The sequence below is a fragment of the Pongo pygmaeus genome, chromosome 10 (assembly GCF_028885625.2).
Source record: "Pongo pygmaeus isolate AG05252 chromosome 10, NHGRI_mPonPyg2-v2.0_pri, whole genome shotgun sequence".
NCBI classification, from domain to species: Eukaryota; Metazoa; Chordata; class Mammalia; order Primates; family Hominidae; genus Pongo; species Pongo pygmaeus.
This window is the reverse complement of record NC_072383.2, coordinates 19,275,564-19,291,845: the sequence shown is the minus strand read 5'-3', so window position 1 is coordinate 19,291,845 and position 16,282 is coordinate 19,275,564. Positions and strand designations below refer to the sequence as shown.

Sequence of the window (16,282 nt, the reverse complement as noted above, 5' to 3'; positions counted from 1 at the left end):
ATATGAAATATACTATATAATAAAAAATATAGTATATATAGTATGTATAGTTATATATAGTATATATAGGTATATATAGTTATATATATGTATATCTACTTTTATATATATATACATATATATATATACACATAGTAACTAGTTATCAATGCTACTTGATTCTTCAGTTTGAGTCAATGGTATAGTGAGAATACCAATGCACAGGATTGGATTGGAAAGTCAGCCCCACATGAATCAGAGATCTTACCTTATATTATCCAAATGAAGTTAAGGAACAGGCACTCAGTAGGTTCAGATGCAGTGAGAAGTACTTTCCATGTTGGCTATGCTCCTCTGGCTCAGGATAGGCTGGTTTGCATGTGAGGTTATGGGAGTATCTCCCACAGTGGGAGATAGTCCAAGGGAATTAAATAGCCCATGAGGCATTCTCCAAGGGATCATTCCCCATAGATCCTGGATTCTGTTTACTATAGGTGATCTGTAGCCAGAGACTTCCTGTTAAAGGCAATTCAGAAATAAGTTATCCTCTTCCTAATACATTTCTCTAGTATATTTACCCAGAGGTACAGTTGACAAGGAGGAGGTCACCTGCCTCCTGCCAGGGAGTGACTTATGAGAACGTAGTACCCCCACCCCATGAAGAGAGTGAATGAATTGAAGGCCATCTGCTTCGACCTTTTCCTACCAGTTAATTAGTGTTTCTGGTGATCAATTTTTACTTATTTTTTCTCCCCTTTCCCAAGCAAGCTTGTTTTTGCTCTTTGTTGTATCATTTCTTTTTTCCAACTTTATTTGGCCTAATTGTTTCTTTCCCAAGTCTTAGGGTGGTGTCAGTTAGTACATATATTCAGAGAAGTACATTTGTTTTTAGATATTACTTTGGCAATACCTTATGAATTTTCATATGTTTTACCTATATTTTTACCGTTCAAATATTTTGATATCTTATTTCTTCCTTAAATAAGATTTTGAAGTGCTATTTTTAATTTTTAAATTATTAGATTACTTTCACTTTGTCTAATATTGCAATGAATGCTGTGAATGTAGCATATCAAGTTCTGCTTTTTGATATCTTCTAAGCAATGCTTGAGTTTCAAAGTATCATGAATTTATGGTATCTGTAAACATTTATCAAGCACCTAAAATGAAGTATCACTGGAATGGAAGAAGTATCTCTGAATCCTCTTTCTTCTCATTTCTTAAAGATTTTGTGATCATATTTTCTTGTGCTGGCATCACTATATTATCCTCTCTACTAAATTATTCTAACTAGCATACCCCAGTATCTCTCATATTAAATGGGATGGGAAAATTTGGGGATACTCAGTATGTTTCCTAATCCCCCAAACCTGTGGATCTGTTACCTTACATGGCAAAAGGGTCTAAAGATGTGACTTAGTTGAACATCTTAAGATGGAGAGATTATCCTGGATTATTCTGGTGAGCCCAACACAATCACAAGGGTCCTTCTAAGAGGAAGGCAGAAGGTTCAGAGTCAGAGAAGAAACTGTGATTAAGGAAGCAGAGGCTTTGGAGTGAACAGAGGCCATGAACCAAGGGATGCAGGTGGCTTCATATGTTGATTTTGCATCCTCCAACTTTACTGAATTTGATCAGTTCCAATAGTTTTTTTATAGAATGTTTAGCTTTTTCCAAGTATAAGATCATATCATCTGAAAACAAGGATAATTTGACTTCTTCAAACTGGATGCCCTTTATTTATTTCTCTTGTCTTATTGCTCTAGCTAGGAATTCCAGTACTGTGTTAAATAACAGTGGTGAAAGTAGGCATCTTCGTCATGTTCCCAATATTAGAGGAGAGGATTTCCGTTTTTCCCATTTAATATGATACTAGTTATGAGACTGTGTATATGCCTTGTATTATGTTGAGGTATGTTCCTTCTATACCCAGTGTTTTGAGGGTTTTCATCATAAAGGGATGTTGAATTTTATCAAATGCTTTTTCAGCATCAACTAAAATGATCATATGGATTTTGTCTTTTATTCTATTGATATGATGTATTGCATTAATTGATTTGCACGTGTTGAACCATCCTTGAATCCCTGGAATAAATTCCACTTGGTCATGATGAATGGTCTTTTAATTGTTTTCTTGAATTCGGTTTCCTAGTATTTTGTCAAGGATTTTTGCATCAATACTCATCAGTGATATTGGCCTGTAGTTTTCTTTTTTTGATATGTCATTGTCTGGTTTTGATATCAGGGTAATACTGGCCTCACAGAATGAGTTTGAAAGTACTCACTCATCCTCATTTTTTGGAATAGTGTGAGTAGGATTGGTATAAGTTCTTCTTAAAATGTTTGGTAGAATTCAGCAGTGAAGCCATTGGGTTTCTTGCTTTTCTTTACTGGAAGACATTTTATTCCAGCTTCGATCCCATTACTTGTTATAGATCTGCTCAGGTTTTGGACTTTCTTCATGGCTCAATCTTGGTAGGTTGTATGTTTCTAAGGATTTATCTGTTTCTTTTAGATTTTCCAGGTGATTGGAATATAGTTGCTCATAGTGGCACCTAATTAACCTTTGAATTTCTGCAGTATCAGTTGTGATGTCCTCCTTTTCAACTCTGATTTTATTTATTTGAGTCTTCTGTCTTTTTTCTTGGTGAGTTTGGCTAAAGGTTTGTCAATTTTGTTTATCTTTTCAAAAAAACTTTTTGTTTCATTGATGTTTTGTATTGTTTTCTTCATTTCAATTTTATTTATTTTTGCTCTGATTTTTATTATTTCTTTCCTTCTACTAATTTTGGGTTTGGTTTGCTCTTGCTTTTCTAGCTCTATATGATGCATTATTTTGTTGTTTATTTGAAGTTTTTCCTCCTTTTTCGATGTGGGTGCTTATAGCTATAAACTTCCTTCATAGTACTGCTTTTGCTTTACCCCATGGGTTTTGTTATGTTGTGTTTCTACTATTATTTGTTTCAAGAAAATTTTAAATTTTCTTCTTAATTTCTTCATGGATCCACTGGTAATTTAGGAGCATATTGATTAATTTCCATGAGTTTGTACAGTTTCCAAAATTTCTCTTCTTAATGATTTCTTGTTATATTCCACTGTGGTCAGTGAAGATACTTAATATTAGGCTGGGCATAGTGGCTCACACCTGTAATCCAAGCACTTTGGGAGGGTGAGGAGGGTGGATCACTTGAGCCCAGGAGTTTGAGACCAGCCTGGGCAACATGGAGAAACCCGGTCTCTACAAAACACACACATACACACACACACACACACACACACACACACACGTATCCCTTAAAAAATATGCTTGATATTATTTCAATTTTTAAAAAATGTTTTAAGACTTATTTTGTGTTCTTATATATGGTTTATCCTAGATAATAATCCATGTGCTGAGGAAGAAATGTGTAGTCAGCAGCCACTGAATGAAATGTTCTGTAAGTATCTATTAGGCCCATTTGGTCTATAGTGCAGATTAAGTCTGATGTTTCTTTGTTGATTTTCTCTCTGGAAGATCTGCTTAGTACTGAAAGTGATGTGCTGAAGTCTCCAGCTATTATTGTATTGGGGCCTATTTTTCTCTTTAGCTCTAATAATATTTGCTTTATACAACTGAGTGCTCCAGTGTTGGTTGCACATATGTTTACAATTGTTTTATCCTTTTGCTGAATTGAGTCCTTTATCATTATATAGTGACCTTTATCTCTTCTTACTGTTTTTGTCTTGAAATTTATTTGGTCTGATAGGAGTATAGCTATCCCTGTTCTTTGGTTTTCCTTGGCATGGAATATTTTTTTCCATCCCTTCATTTTCAGTTTATATGTGTCTTTATAGGTAAAGTGTGTTTCTTGTGGGCAATAGATCACTGGATCTTTTTTAAAAAAACATTCAGCCACTCTATGTCTTTTGATGGAAGAGTTTAGTCCATTTACATTCAATGTTATTATTGATAAGTAAGGACTGCGAACCCAAAAGTATTTGAGACAGGTCTCAATCAATTTATAAAGTTTATTTTGTCAAGGTTAAAGACATGCCCGTGACACAGCCTCAGGAGGTACTGATGGCATATGCCCAAGGTGGTTGTGGTACAGCTTCATTTTATACATTTTGAGAGATGTGAGACATCAATCAATATGTGTAATGTGTATATTGGTTCAATCCAGTAGGTGGGACAACTTGAAGTGGGGGCTGCCAGGTCATAGGTACATAAAACACAGATGGTTGCATTCTTTTGAGTCTTTGATCAGCTTTTCATTGAATACACAATTTATATGTGAGGGGTTGGGGTAGGAGACTGCCACTTCTGCCTTAATCTGCCTCAGAGAATCTCTATTTTTACATAAACAATTGGACAGAGGAAGAAATCAGATATGCATTTGTCTCAGGTGAGCAGAAGGATGACTATCAGTACTGTCCTTTGTCATGAACCTGTTAAGATAAGCTATCAATTTATATTGCCAAGATAAAATTCAGCAGAACTGTTTTAGAGTGAAGATCTTGACGTCCACACGGAATTTTCTTGTGGGCAAATCGTGAGAAGGTATGAATATCTTTTACATTTGTAGCTTTCTTATTTAGGAATAAAATGGGAGGCATGTTTGCCTGACATAGTTCCCAGCTTAAGTTTTCCCTTTGGCTTAATAATTTTGGGGTCCCAAGATTTATTTTCCTTTTACAGAACTTACTCCTGCTAATTGTTATTTGTTTTCTGGTTGTTTTGTGGTCTTTTCTTCCTTCTTTTTTTTTTTTCTTCCTGTCTTCCTTTTAGTGAAGGTGATTTTCTCTGGCGGCATGATTCATTTTCTTGCTTTTTATTTTTCATGTATCCAATGTATTTTTTTGATTTGAGTTTACCATGAGGCTTACAAATCTTATCTTCCAACCCATTGTTTTAATCTGATAACCACTTAACATTGTTCGCATAAATAAACAAGCAAGCAAAAAGAAAATTAATAAAAACTCTACACCTTAACTTGGTCTCCCTGCTTTTTAACTTTTTATTGTTTTTATTTATACCTTATTGTACTGTCTAAATCTTGAAAAGTTTTTGTAGTTATTATTTTTGATGGGTTCATCATTTTGTGTTTCTACTTAATATAAGGCTAGTTTACACACCACAGTTACAGTTTTATAATATTCTGTGCTTACATGTGTATATACTATTAACAGTGAGTTTTGTACCTTGAGGTAATTTATTAGTGCTCATTAACATCCTTTTCTTTCTGATTGAAGTACTCTCTTGAACATTTCTTGTAGGACAGGTCTAGTGTTGATAAAATCCCTCAACTTTTGTTTGTCTGTGAAAGTCTTTATTTTCCCTTCGTATATGAAGGATATTTCCACCAAACATACTATTCTAGGGTAAATTTTTTTTTCCTTCAGCACTTTAAATGCTACCCTCTCTTGGCTCATAAGGTTTCCACTGAAAAGTCTGCTGCCAGATATATTGGGCTCCATTGTATGTTATTTGTTTCTTTTCTCTTGATGCCTTTCAGATCTTTTATTTATCTTTGACTTTTGGGAGTTTGATCATTAAATGCCTTGAGATAGTCGTCTTTGGGTTAAATCTGCTTGGTGTTCTATACCCTTCTTATATTTGGATATTGATATCTTTCTCTAGTTTTGAGAAGTTCTCTGTTATTATCCCTTTGAATAAACTTTCTAACTGTTTCTCTCTCTCTACCTCCTCTTTAAAGCCAATAACTCTTAGATTTGCCCTTTTGAGGCTATTTTCTAGGACCTGTAGGCATGCTTCCTTGTTTTTTTTTCTTTTTTCTTTTGTCTCCTCTGACTGTGTATTCAATAAGAAGAGAGAAAGTCAAGATGTCTCTGTTTGCAGATGACATGATTTTATATTTAGAAAAGCCCATCATCTCATCCCAAAAATTTCTTGAACTGATAAGCAACTTCAGCAAAGTCCCAGGATACAAAATCAATATGTGCAAAAATCACAAGCATTCCTTTACCCCAATAGGTACGAGAGAGCCAAATCATGAATGAACTCCCATTCACAATCACTGCAGAGAATAAAATACCTAGGAATACAGCTAACAAGGGATGTGAAGGACCTCTTCAAGGAGAATTACAAACCACTGCTCAAGGAAATAAGAGAGGACACAAACAAATGGAAAAACATTCTATGCTCATGGATAGGAAGAATCAACATTGCAAAAATGGCCACACTGCCCAAAGTAATTTATAGGTTCAATGCTAGTCCCTTAAACTACCATTGACATTCGTCACAGAATTAGAAAAAACTATTTTAAATTTCATATGGAATCAAAGAAGACCCCGTATAGTCAAGACAATCCTAAGTAAAAACAACAAAGCTGGAGACATCATGCTACCTGACTTCAAACTATATTACAAGGCTACAGCAAATAAAACAGCATGGTACTGGTACCAAAACAGACATATATACCAGTGGAGCAAAACAGAGACCTTGGAAATAACACCAAACATCTACAACCATCTGTTCTCCAACAAACCTGAGAAAAACAAGCAATGGGGAAAGGATCTCCTATTCAATAAATGGTGCTGGGAAAACTGGATAGCCACATGCAGAAAATTGAAACTGGATCCCTTCCTTATACCTTATACAAAAATTAACTCAATATGGATTAAAGACTTAAATGTAAAACCCAAAGCCATAAAAGCCCTAGAAGAAAACCTAGGCAATACCATAATTCAGGACATAGGCATGGGCAAAGACTTCATGAGGAAAACGCCAAAAGCAATTGCAACAAAAGTCATAATTGACAAATGAGATCTAATTAAACTAAAGAGCTTCTGAACAGCAAAAGAAACCATCATCAGAGTGAACAGGCAACCTACAGAATGGGAGAAAATTTTTGAAATCTACCCATCTTACAAATGTCTAATGTCCAGAATTTACAAGGAACTTAAACCTATTTACAAGAAAAAGACAAACAACCCCATCAAAAAGTGGCCAAAGGATATGAACAGACACTTCTCAAAAGAAGACATTAACACAGCCAACAAACATGTAACAAAAAGCTCAATATCACTGATCATCAGAGAAATGCAAATCAAAATCACAATGAGATACCATCTCACACCATTCAGAATGGCAATTGTCAAAAAGTCAGGAAACAATAGATATTGGCAAGGCTGTGGAGAAACAGGAACACTTTTACACTGTTGTTGGGAATGTAAATTAGTACAACCATTGTGGAAGACAGTATGGTGATTCTTCAAGGATCTAGAACCAGAAATACCATTTGACCAAGCAATCTCATTACTGGGTATATACCCAGAGGATTATAAATCATTCTACTACAAAGAGACACACACATATATGTTTATTATAGCACTATTTACAATAGCAAAGATATGGAACCAACCCAAATGCCCATCAACGATAGACTGGATAAAGAAAATATGGTACATATACACCATAGAATACTACACAGCCATAAAAAGGAATGCTATCATGTACTTTGTAGGGACATGGATGAAGCTGGAACCCATCATCCTCAGCAAACTAACACAGAAACAGAAAACCAAACACCACATGTTCTCATGTGGGAGCTGAACGTTCAGAACACATGAACACAGAGAGAGAAGCAACACACACCAGGGCCTTTTTAGGTGTGGGGGGTGAGGGGAGGGAAATTAGAGGATGGGTCAATAGGTGCAGCAAACCAGCATGGCATGTGTACACTTATGTAACAAACCTGCACGTTCTGCACATGTATCCTGGTTTTATTTTAGAAGAAATAAAGAAAAAACATATATAAACAAAACTACACAGTCAGGGGAGACAAAAGAAAAAAGAATAAAAAACAAGGAAGCATGCCTACAGGACCTAGAAAATAGCCTCAAAAGGGCAAATCTAAGAGTTATTGGCTTTAAAGAGGAGGTAGAGAGAAAGAAAGAGTTAGAAAGTTTATTCAAAGGGATAATAACAGAGAACTTCTCAAAACTAGAGAAAGATATCAATATCCAAATATAAGAAGGGTATAGAACACCAAGCAGATTTAACCCAAAGAAGACTATCTCAAGGCATTTAATGATCAAACTCCCAAAAGTCAAAGATAAATAAAAGATCTGAAAGGCATCAAGAGATTGATTGCCCTGGTCAGAACTTCCAATACTATGTTGAATAGGAGTGGTGAGAGAGGGCATCCTTGTCTTGTACCAGTTTTCAAAAGGAATACTTCCAGCTTTTGCCCATTCCATATGATATTGGTGGTGGATTTTTCATAAATGGCTCTTACTATTATGAGATATGTTCCATCAATACCTAGTTTATTGAGAGTTTTTAACCTGAAGGGATGTTGAATTTTATTAAAGGGCTTTTCTGCATCTATTGAGATAATCATGTTTTTGTCTTTGGTTCTGTTTATGTAATGGACTATGTTTATTGATTTACATATGTTGAAAGAGCCTTTTATCCCAGGGATGAAGGTGACTTGATCATGATGGATAAATTTTTTGATGTGCTGCTGGATTTGTTTCACCAGTATTTTATTGAAGATTTTTACATTGATGTTCATTAGGGATATTGGCCTGAAGTTTTCTTTTTTTGTTTTGTCTCCTCCTGGTTTTGGTATCAGGTTGATGCTGGCTTCATAAAATGAGTCAGGCAGGAGTCCTTCCTTTTCAATTGTTTGGAATAGTTTCAGAAGGAATGGTACCAGCTCCTCTTTGTATTTCTGGTAGAATTCAGCTGTGAATCCATCTGGTCCTGGACTTTTTTTTGTGAAGCTCTTAATTACTGCCTGATTTTCAGAGCTTGTTATTGGTCTATTCAGACATTCAGCTTATTCCTGGATTAGTCTTGGTAGGGTGTATGTGTCCAGAAATTTATTAATTTCTGCTTCAATTTCAGACGTTGTTATTGGTCTATTTAGGGATTTGACTTATTCTTGCTTTAGTCTTGGAAGGGTATATGTGTCCAGGAATTTATCATTTTCTTCTAGACTTTCTAGTTTATTTGCATAGAGGTCTTTATAGTATTCTCTGATGGTAGTTTGTATTTCTGTGGAGTCAGTGGTGATATCCCCCTTTTTTATTGTGTCTATTAAATTTTTATCTCTTTTCTTCTTTATTGGTCTAACTAGTGCTCTATTTTGTTAATTTTTTCAAAAAACCAGCTCCTGGATTCATTGATTTTTTTTTTTTTTTCGGAGGGTTTTCGTGTCTCTATTTCCTTCAATACTGCTCTGATCTTAGTTATTTCTTATCTTCTGCTGGATTTTGGAATACGTTGCTCTTGCTTCTCTAATGCTTTTAATTGTGTTGTTAGGGTGTCAGTTTGAGATCTTTCTAGCTTTCTGATATGGGCATTTAGTGCTGTAAATTTCCCTCTTAACACTGCTTTAGCTGTGTCCCAGAGATTCTGGTACATTGTCTTTTTGTTCTCATTGGTTTCAAAGAACTTCCTTATTTCTGCCTTAATTTCATTATTTACCCAGGAGTCATTCAGCAGCAGGTTGTTCAGTTTCCATGTAATTGTGTGGTTTTGAGTGAGTTTCTTAATCCTGAGTTCTAATTTGATTGAACTGTGGTCTGAGAGACTGTTATAATTTCAGTTCTTTTTCATTTGCTGAGGAGTGTTTTACTTCCAATTATGTGGTTGATTTTAGAATAAGGGCCAAGTGGCACTGAGAAGAATGTACATTCTGTTGATTTGGGGTAGAGACTTCGGTAGATGTCTACTAGGTCCACTTGATCCAGAGCTGAGTTCAAGTCCTGAATATCCTTGTTAATTTTCTGTCTTGTTGATGTGTCTAATACTGACAATGGGGTGTTACCGTATCCTACTATTATTATGTGGGAGTCTACATCTTTTCATAGATCTCTACGAAAGGAGATCTTTTATTAAAGAGAAATTTTATGAATCTGGGTGCTCCTGTATTGGGTGCATATATATTCCGAATAGTTAGCTCTTCTTTTTGAACTCTTCCCTTTTCCATTATGTAATTACCTTCTTTGTCTTTTTGGATCTTCATTATTTTTAAAGTCTGTTTTGTTAGAGACTCGGATTGCAACCCCTGCTTTTTTTTTTTTTTTTTTTTTTTTTTTTGCTTTCCATTTGCTTAGTAAATTTTCCTCCATCCCTTTATTTTGAGCCTGTGTGTGTCTTTGCACATAATATGGGTCTCCTGAATACAGCAGGTCTTGACTTCTTATGCAATTTGCCAGTCTGTGTCTTTTAACTGGGGCATTTAGCCCATTTACATTTCAGGTTAGTATTGTTATGTGTGAATTTGATCCTGTCTTCATGATACTATTTGGTTATTTTGCACACTAGTTGATGTAGTTTCTTTGTAGTGTTGTTAGTCTTTATATTTCGGTGTGTTTTTGCAGTGGCTGATACTGGTTTTTCCTTTCCATATTTACCTCTTGTTTCAGAAGCCCTTGCAGGGCAGGTCTGGTGGTGACTCAGGATTTGCTTTTCTGGAAAGGATTTTATTTCTCCTTCACTTATGAAGCTTAGTTTTGCTGGATATGATATTCTGGGTTGAAAATTCTTTTCTTTAAGAATGTTGAATATTGGCCCCCAATCTCTACTGGCTTGTAGAGTTTCTGTTGAGAGATCAACTGTTAGTCTGATGGGCTTCCCTTTGTAGGTGACCTGGTCTTTCTCTCTGGCTGCTCTTAACAATTTTTTCTTCATTTCAACCTTGGAGAATCTGATGATTATGTGTCTTGGGGTTGATCTTCCTGTGGAGCATCTTAATGGTGTTCTCTGTATTTCCTGAATTTGAATGTTGGCCTGTTTTGCTAGGTTGGGGAAGTTCTCCTGGATAATATCCTGAAGTGTGTTTTCCAGCTTGTTTCCATTCTCCCCATCTCCTTCTGGTACTCCAATCAAGGTTTGGTCTTTTTATGAAGTCCCATATTTCTTGGAGGCTTTGTTCATTCCTTTTCATTCTTTTTTCTCTATTCTTGTCTACATGTCTTATTTCAGTAACGTGGTTTTCCAACTCTGATATCCTTTCTTCTGCTTGGTCAATTCAGCTGTTGATGCTTGTGTATGCTTTATGAGGTTTTCGTGCTGTGTTTGTCAGCCCCATCTGGTTGTTTATGTTCCTCTCTAATCTGGTTATTCTTTTTTTTTTTTTTTTTTTTTTTTTTTTTTACAGACAAAGGGGGAGGTTTTATTTCTTGGTCTCTTCCTCCTTGGACAAAGTCTTGATGATCTCCTTCTTGGCCTGGAGGCGTTCTTCACGGTGCTTGCATGCTTCCTTGGTCTTAGACCTGCAGGCCTCAGCCTGGTCAGTCCGGAGCTTCTTGCGGGCCTTGTAAGCCTTCAGCTTGTGGATGTGTTCCATGAGAATCCGCTTGTTTTTGAACACATTCCCCTTCACCTTCAGGTACAGGCTGTGATATATGTGGTGATCAATCTTCTTAGATTCACGGTATCTTCTGTGCAGCCAGTGCAAAATCCTCATTCTCCTCATCCATGTGAACTTCTTTGGCATTCGGGCATTGGCTGTACCCTTCTGCTTACCTATGCCCATGTGCCTGCCCTTCCAGCGTGCCAAGGTGTTTTTCCAGCATTGAGCCCGGGAATGGACCATCACAGGCTTGCAGATGATCAGCCCATCTTTGATGAGCTTCTGGATCTGCTGATGGGAGTTGGCATTGGTGATTTCATTGGTCTCATTGGGGTCTAACCAGACCTTCTTCTTGCCACAGTGGAGGACACTAGAGGCAAGCCTCTTCTGAAGCCTGAGCATACTCATGGCTGCAACTGCAGCAGTGAAAGGAAAGAGCTCTAATCTGGTTATTCTAGTTAACATTTCCTCTAACCTTTTTATCAAGGTTCTTAGCTTCGCATTGGATTAGAACAATCTCCTTTAGCTCGTTGTAGTTTTTCATTACCCATCTTCTGAAGCCTACTTCTGTCAACTCATCTATCTGATCCTCTGTCCGACTCTGCACCCTTGATGGAGAAATATTGTGATCATTTGGAGAAGAGGCACTCTGGCCTTTTGGGTTTTCAGGATTTTTTTCATTGATTCTTTCTCATCTTTGTGAGTTTGTCTAGTTTCGGTCTTTGAGGCTGCTGACTCTCAGAAGGGGTTTTGTGGGGACCTTTTTTTGGTTTTTGTTGTTGATGCTGTTGTTGTCACTTTCTGCTTGTTTGTTTTTATTTCAGTAGTCAGGTCTCTCTCCTGTACGGCTGTTGCCATTTGCTGGGGGTCCACTTCAGGCCGTATTTATCTGATTCACTCCTTTGCCTGGACATGTCACCCAAAGAGGCTGGAACACAGCAAAGATGTGTACCTGTTTCCTCTTCTGGGACCTCTGACCTTGAGGGACACCAACCTGATGCCAGGAGGATTGCTCCTGTATAGGGTGTCTGTCAACCCCTGTTTGAGGATCTCACCCAGTTGGGTGGCACGGGGAGCAGGACCCGTTTAATGAAGCACTTTGTTCCTTGATGGAGAGGGTGTGTTTTGCTGGGGGAAAACCCACTCATCTGGGCTGCCTGGATTCCTCAGAACTACCAGGAGGAAAGGCTAAGTCTGCTGGTCTGTAAAGACTGTGGTCACCCCTCCCGCTAGGGGCTCAGGCCCAGGGAGATCCAAATTCTGTCCCTGAGCCTCTGGCTGGACTTATTGGAGATCCTGTAGGGAAGCCCTGCCTACTGATGAAGGATGGGTCTGGGTTGGACCTAAAGAGGCATTCTGGCCACAGACTGCCACAGGCGGTGTGTTGTGCTGTGGGGACAAGTCTTGGGACCAAGCCTTCCTGCCTTTGTGGCTCCAGCAGGGAGAAAGCGCAGCCTGGAGCTGTGGAAATGGATGCCACCCTGTCCCCGCCCAGGGAGCTTAGCATGTTAGGCAGTTGTGAGTCCCAGTGCTGGTTGCTGCCTCTCCTTCAAAGAGCTCAAATGGCTTAGACGGCAGGCTGTGGCAGCTGTTGCTGGTCGCCTATCCCCCTGAGTTTGGTAGGCTTAAGCAGATTTGAACTGAGAGGCTGTAAGAATCTGTGTGTTCTGGGGCTGACACGCTAGGCCCCGGTGGCATGGTTTCATGAGTGGGATCTTCCACTCCATGGGTTGCACAGTTCCATGGAAAAAGCAGTTTCCCTGGCTGAGTAGTGCGCTCAATCACCACCCCCCTTTGTTGGTGGGAGGGGGGTTCCCCTTCCCCGTGTGGGTCTCAGGTGGGCTACCACACCACACTGCTCTTCTTTCTCTCCATGGGTCACAACAGTCTTCTAGTCAATTTTATTTTCTTTTTTTTGAGACAGTCTTACTCTGTTGCTCAGGCTGGAGTGCAGTGGTATGATCTCGGCTCACTGCAACCTCTGCCTTCTGGGTTCAAGTGATTCTACTGCCTGGGATTACAGGCACGCACAATGGCACCTGGCTAATTTTTATATTTTTAGTGGAGAGGGGATTTCACCATGTTGGCCAGGCTGGTCTCGAACTCCTGACCTCAGGTGATCCAGCTGCCTTGGCCTCCCAAAGTGCGGGGATTACAGGTGTGAGCTACTATGCCTAGCTTTCAAGTCAATTTTGATGAGAGAACCTGGATACCTTAGTTGACAGTGAAGGATTCACACACTTATTATGGTTTTCTCTGATGGGAGCCTCCAAACAGCGCTCCTTCTAGTTGGCCATCTTGGCTCCACTCTTGACTGTGTATTTTTAAATAGCTTGTCTTAAAGCTCACTAATTATTTCTTCTGCTTAATTAATTCTCCTTATTAAAAGTCTTTGATGCATTATTCAGTATGTTAATTGCATTTTCCAGCTCCAGAACTTCTGCTTGATTCTTTTCAATTATTACAATCTCTTCATCGAATTATCTGGTAGAATTCTGAATTCCTTCTCTGTGTTATTTTTAATTTCTTTGAGTTTCTTCAAAATACCTATTTTCAATTCTCTATTTAAAAAGTCACATATCTCTATTTCTCCAAGACTGTTCTAGTGCCTTATTTAGTTCATTTGGTGAGGTCATGTTTTCCTCGGTGGCATTGATGCTTGTAGATGTTTGTCTTTGTCTGGGCATTGAGGAGTTAGGTATTTATAGTAGCCTTCACGATTTGGGCTTATTTTTACCCATCCTTCTTGGGAAGTCTTTCCAGTTTTTTTTAAAAGGACTTGATGGTTGTAATCTTAGCTGTATCTGCATTAGGGGCTACTCTAAGCTCAGTAACACCATGGTCTTTGTAGACTCATGGAAGTCTCACCTTGATGGTCTTCGATAAGATCTGGAAGAATTCTCTTGATTACAAAGCAGAGACTCTTGTTCTCTTCTCTTACTTTCTCCCAAAGAAATGGAGTTTCTCAGTTCTGCATTGTCTGGAGCTGGAGGTGGGGTGACATAAGCACCTCTGTGGCCATCACCCGTGGTACTGTGCTAGGCTAGAACTGAAGCCAGCACAGTATAGCACTGGGTCTCACCCAAGGTCTGCTGTAACCACTACATGGCTACTGCCTATGTTCCCTTAAGGTCTTGGGGGCTCTACAATCAGCAGGTTGCAAAACCATCCAAGCTTGTATCCTCCCCTTCAGGAAGGTAAGTTCCCCTATGTCCTGGGCAGGTCAAGAGGTGCCAGCTGGGAGCCATGGACTGGAATAAAAAACCTTAGAAGTCCACCTGATGTTCTATTTTACTGCAGCTGAACTGGCACTCAAACCATGAGACATGATCCTTTGCACTCTTCCCTCCCCTTTCCATAGGTAAAGGAGCCTCACCCCATGGCTACCACCACTACAGGCCCATGGGGAGTACTGTCTGACTGTTGTCAGTGTTCCTTCGAGGCCCAAAGGCTCTCCAGTCAGCTAGCAGTGAATGTTGCCTGGCCTGGGTCTAACCCTTCAGGGAAGTGGGCTTGTCTCTGGCCCATGGTAGGTTCTGAAATGCCCTTCATGAGCCAAATCCTGGAATTAGAGACCCCAGGATCCCACTTGGTTCTTCATCCCTCTTTGGCCAAGCTGCTACCTAAGGTGCAAGACAAAGTCCCCTTGGCCTTTTTGTCCACTTTTCTCAAGAAGAAGGAGTCTCTCCCCATAGACACCATAGCTGGGAATGTGCTGAGGTCTTACCTGAAACCAGCAAGTTTCAGAGTCTCACCCAAGCTCCATGGCATGCTACCTTGGTATTGCTGCTGGTTTTTCAGAACCAAAGTGCTCTTTAGTCAGCAGATGATGGGTCCTACAGGACTGGCTCCTTCCCTTCAAGGAAGTACGTTCTCTTTTGTCCCAGGGCAGGTATGGTGATGTCATCTGGGAGCTAGGGCCTGGAGAGGTGGCTTCACTACTCTGACTGGTGCCCTTATCTTACTGTGGCTGGGCTAGTATTCAAGGCAGAGTCCTCTTTATTCTTCCCTTTCCTCCCCTCAAGTGAAGGAGGATGTCTTTTGGATTCATGAGCTGTGCAGCCTGGGGTTGTGGAGAGGTGGCACAAGCACTCTTTCAGCTGCCCTGGCTGGTGTCTCACTAGGTCATGTGCTCCCCAAGTCCACTTTGTACACTGGTACCAAGCCCAGCACAGCATTAGGTCTTGCCTAGGAATTGCAGTCTTTGTGGCCTAGGCAGCCTTTGCCTTTCAAGTTTATTTAGAACCCTAGAGCACTTTAGCCCATGGCAGCAAGCCTTGCTGAAAGTCAAGTTCTTACTGCTGGGATGGGCAATTCCCCTCTGGATAGGGCTGGCTTAAATACTTCCTCCATCAATGGGCATCAGCTGAGTTCAGCCCAGTTTTGCTCATTGCTATGACAGAGTAGCACTAAGTTCATTGCAGTGTCTCACAATTGCTACACTTTTCCTTTCCCGAAAGCACAGATTCTCTTTCTGTGTCAGGCAGCTGCTGCCAGGGATGGGGCAGGGGTGGTGTGGAAGATTCAAGACTGTCTTTTCTCCCCTCTTCAGTGCCTCTTTCACTGATATGAAGTTAAAACCAGGTATTATGAGTGCTCACCTGATTTTTGGTTCTTATGAAGGTGTTTTTTTAAAAAATGTAGATATGTTGTAAATTGGTGTTCCTTCCAGGGAGACAACTGGTGGACACTTCTATTCAGCCGTCTTGCTCCACGTCTCCTCTACATTGTTTTAAGCAGTGAGTTTATGGTACTTTGTTTAGCAGCAATAGGAAACTAATACGCTAAGGAAACTGCACTCCCAACTGGGAGAGAGTGCTGCCTTATTCCTACTTTGTCAGCCTTCTCTGTGCAATGTTTCAATACATTTGCCACTGTAGGCACTTGATATAAAGTTAACTGTGCCTTTTGAGGTCTTTCTGTCCTTTACTGTTCCATTGTAACACCCATTGTAGGTAAAGTGATAGTAAACTCTGCTCTGTGATCTCAAAGGA

The 16,282-nt window shown here is 39.3% G+C and overlaps 2 protein-coding genes across 2 annotated transcripts in view; both read right to left on the bottom strand.

The window, feature by feature from the left end:
- Nucleotides 1–247: 247 nt before the first annotated feature.
- Nucleotides 248–16,282, bottom strand: part of CAPZA3 (capping actin protein of muscle Z-line subunit alpha 3) — a 54,464-nt gene continuing 38,429 nt past the window's right edge. The window contains exon 4 of the transcript XR_008492843.1: nucleotides 248–495. The gene's annotated coding sequence lies outside the window, so the exon portion shown is untranslated. The remainder of the gene's footprint in view (nucleotides 496–16,282) is intronic.
- Nucleotides 11,098–11,712, bottom strand: LOC129009758 (large ribosomal subunit protein eL19-like). The gene has a single exon (XM_054443283.2). It carries the CDS (start codon nucleotides 11,694–11,696, stop codon nucleotides 11,109–11,111), a length of 588 nt encoding a protein of 195 aa, XP_054299258.1. The 5' UTR covers nucleotides 11,697–11,712; the 3' UTR covers nucleotides 11,098–11,108.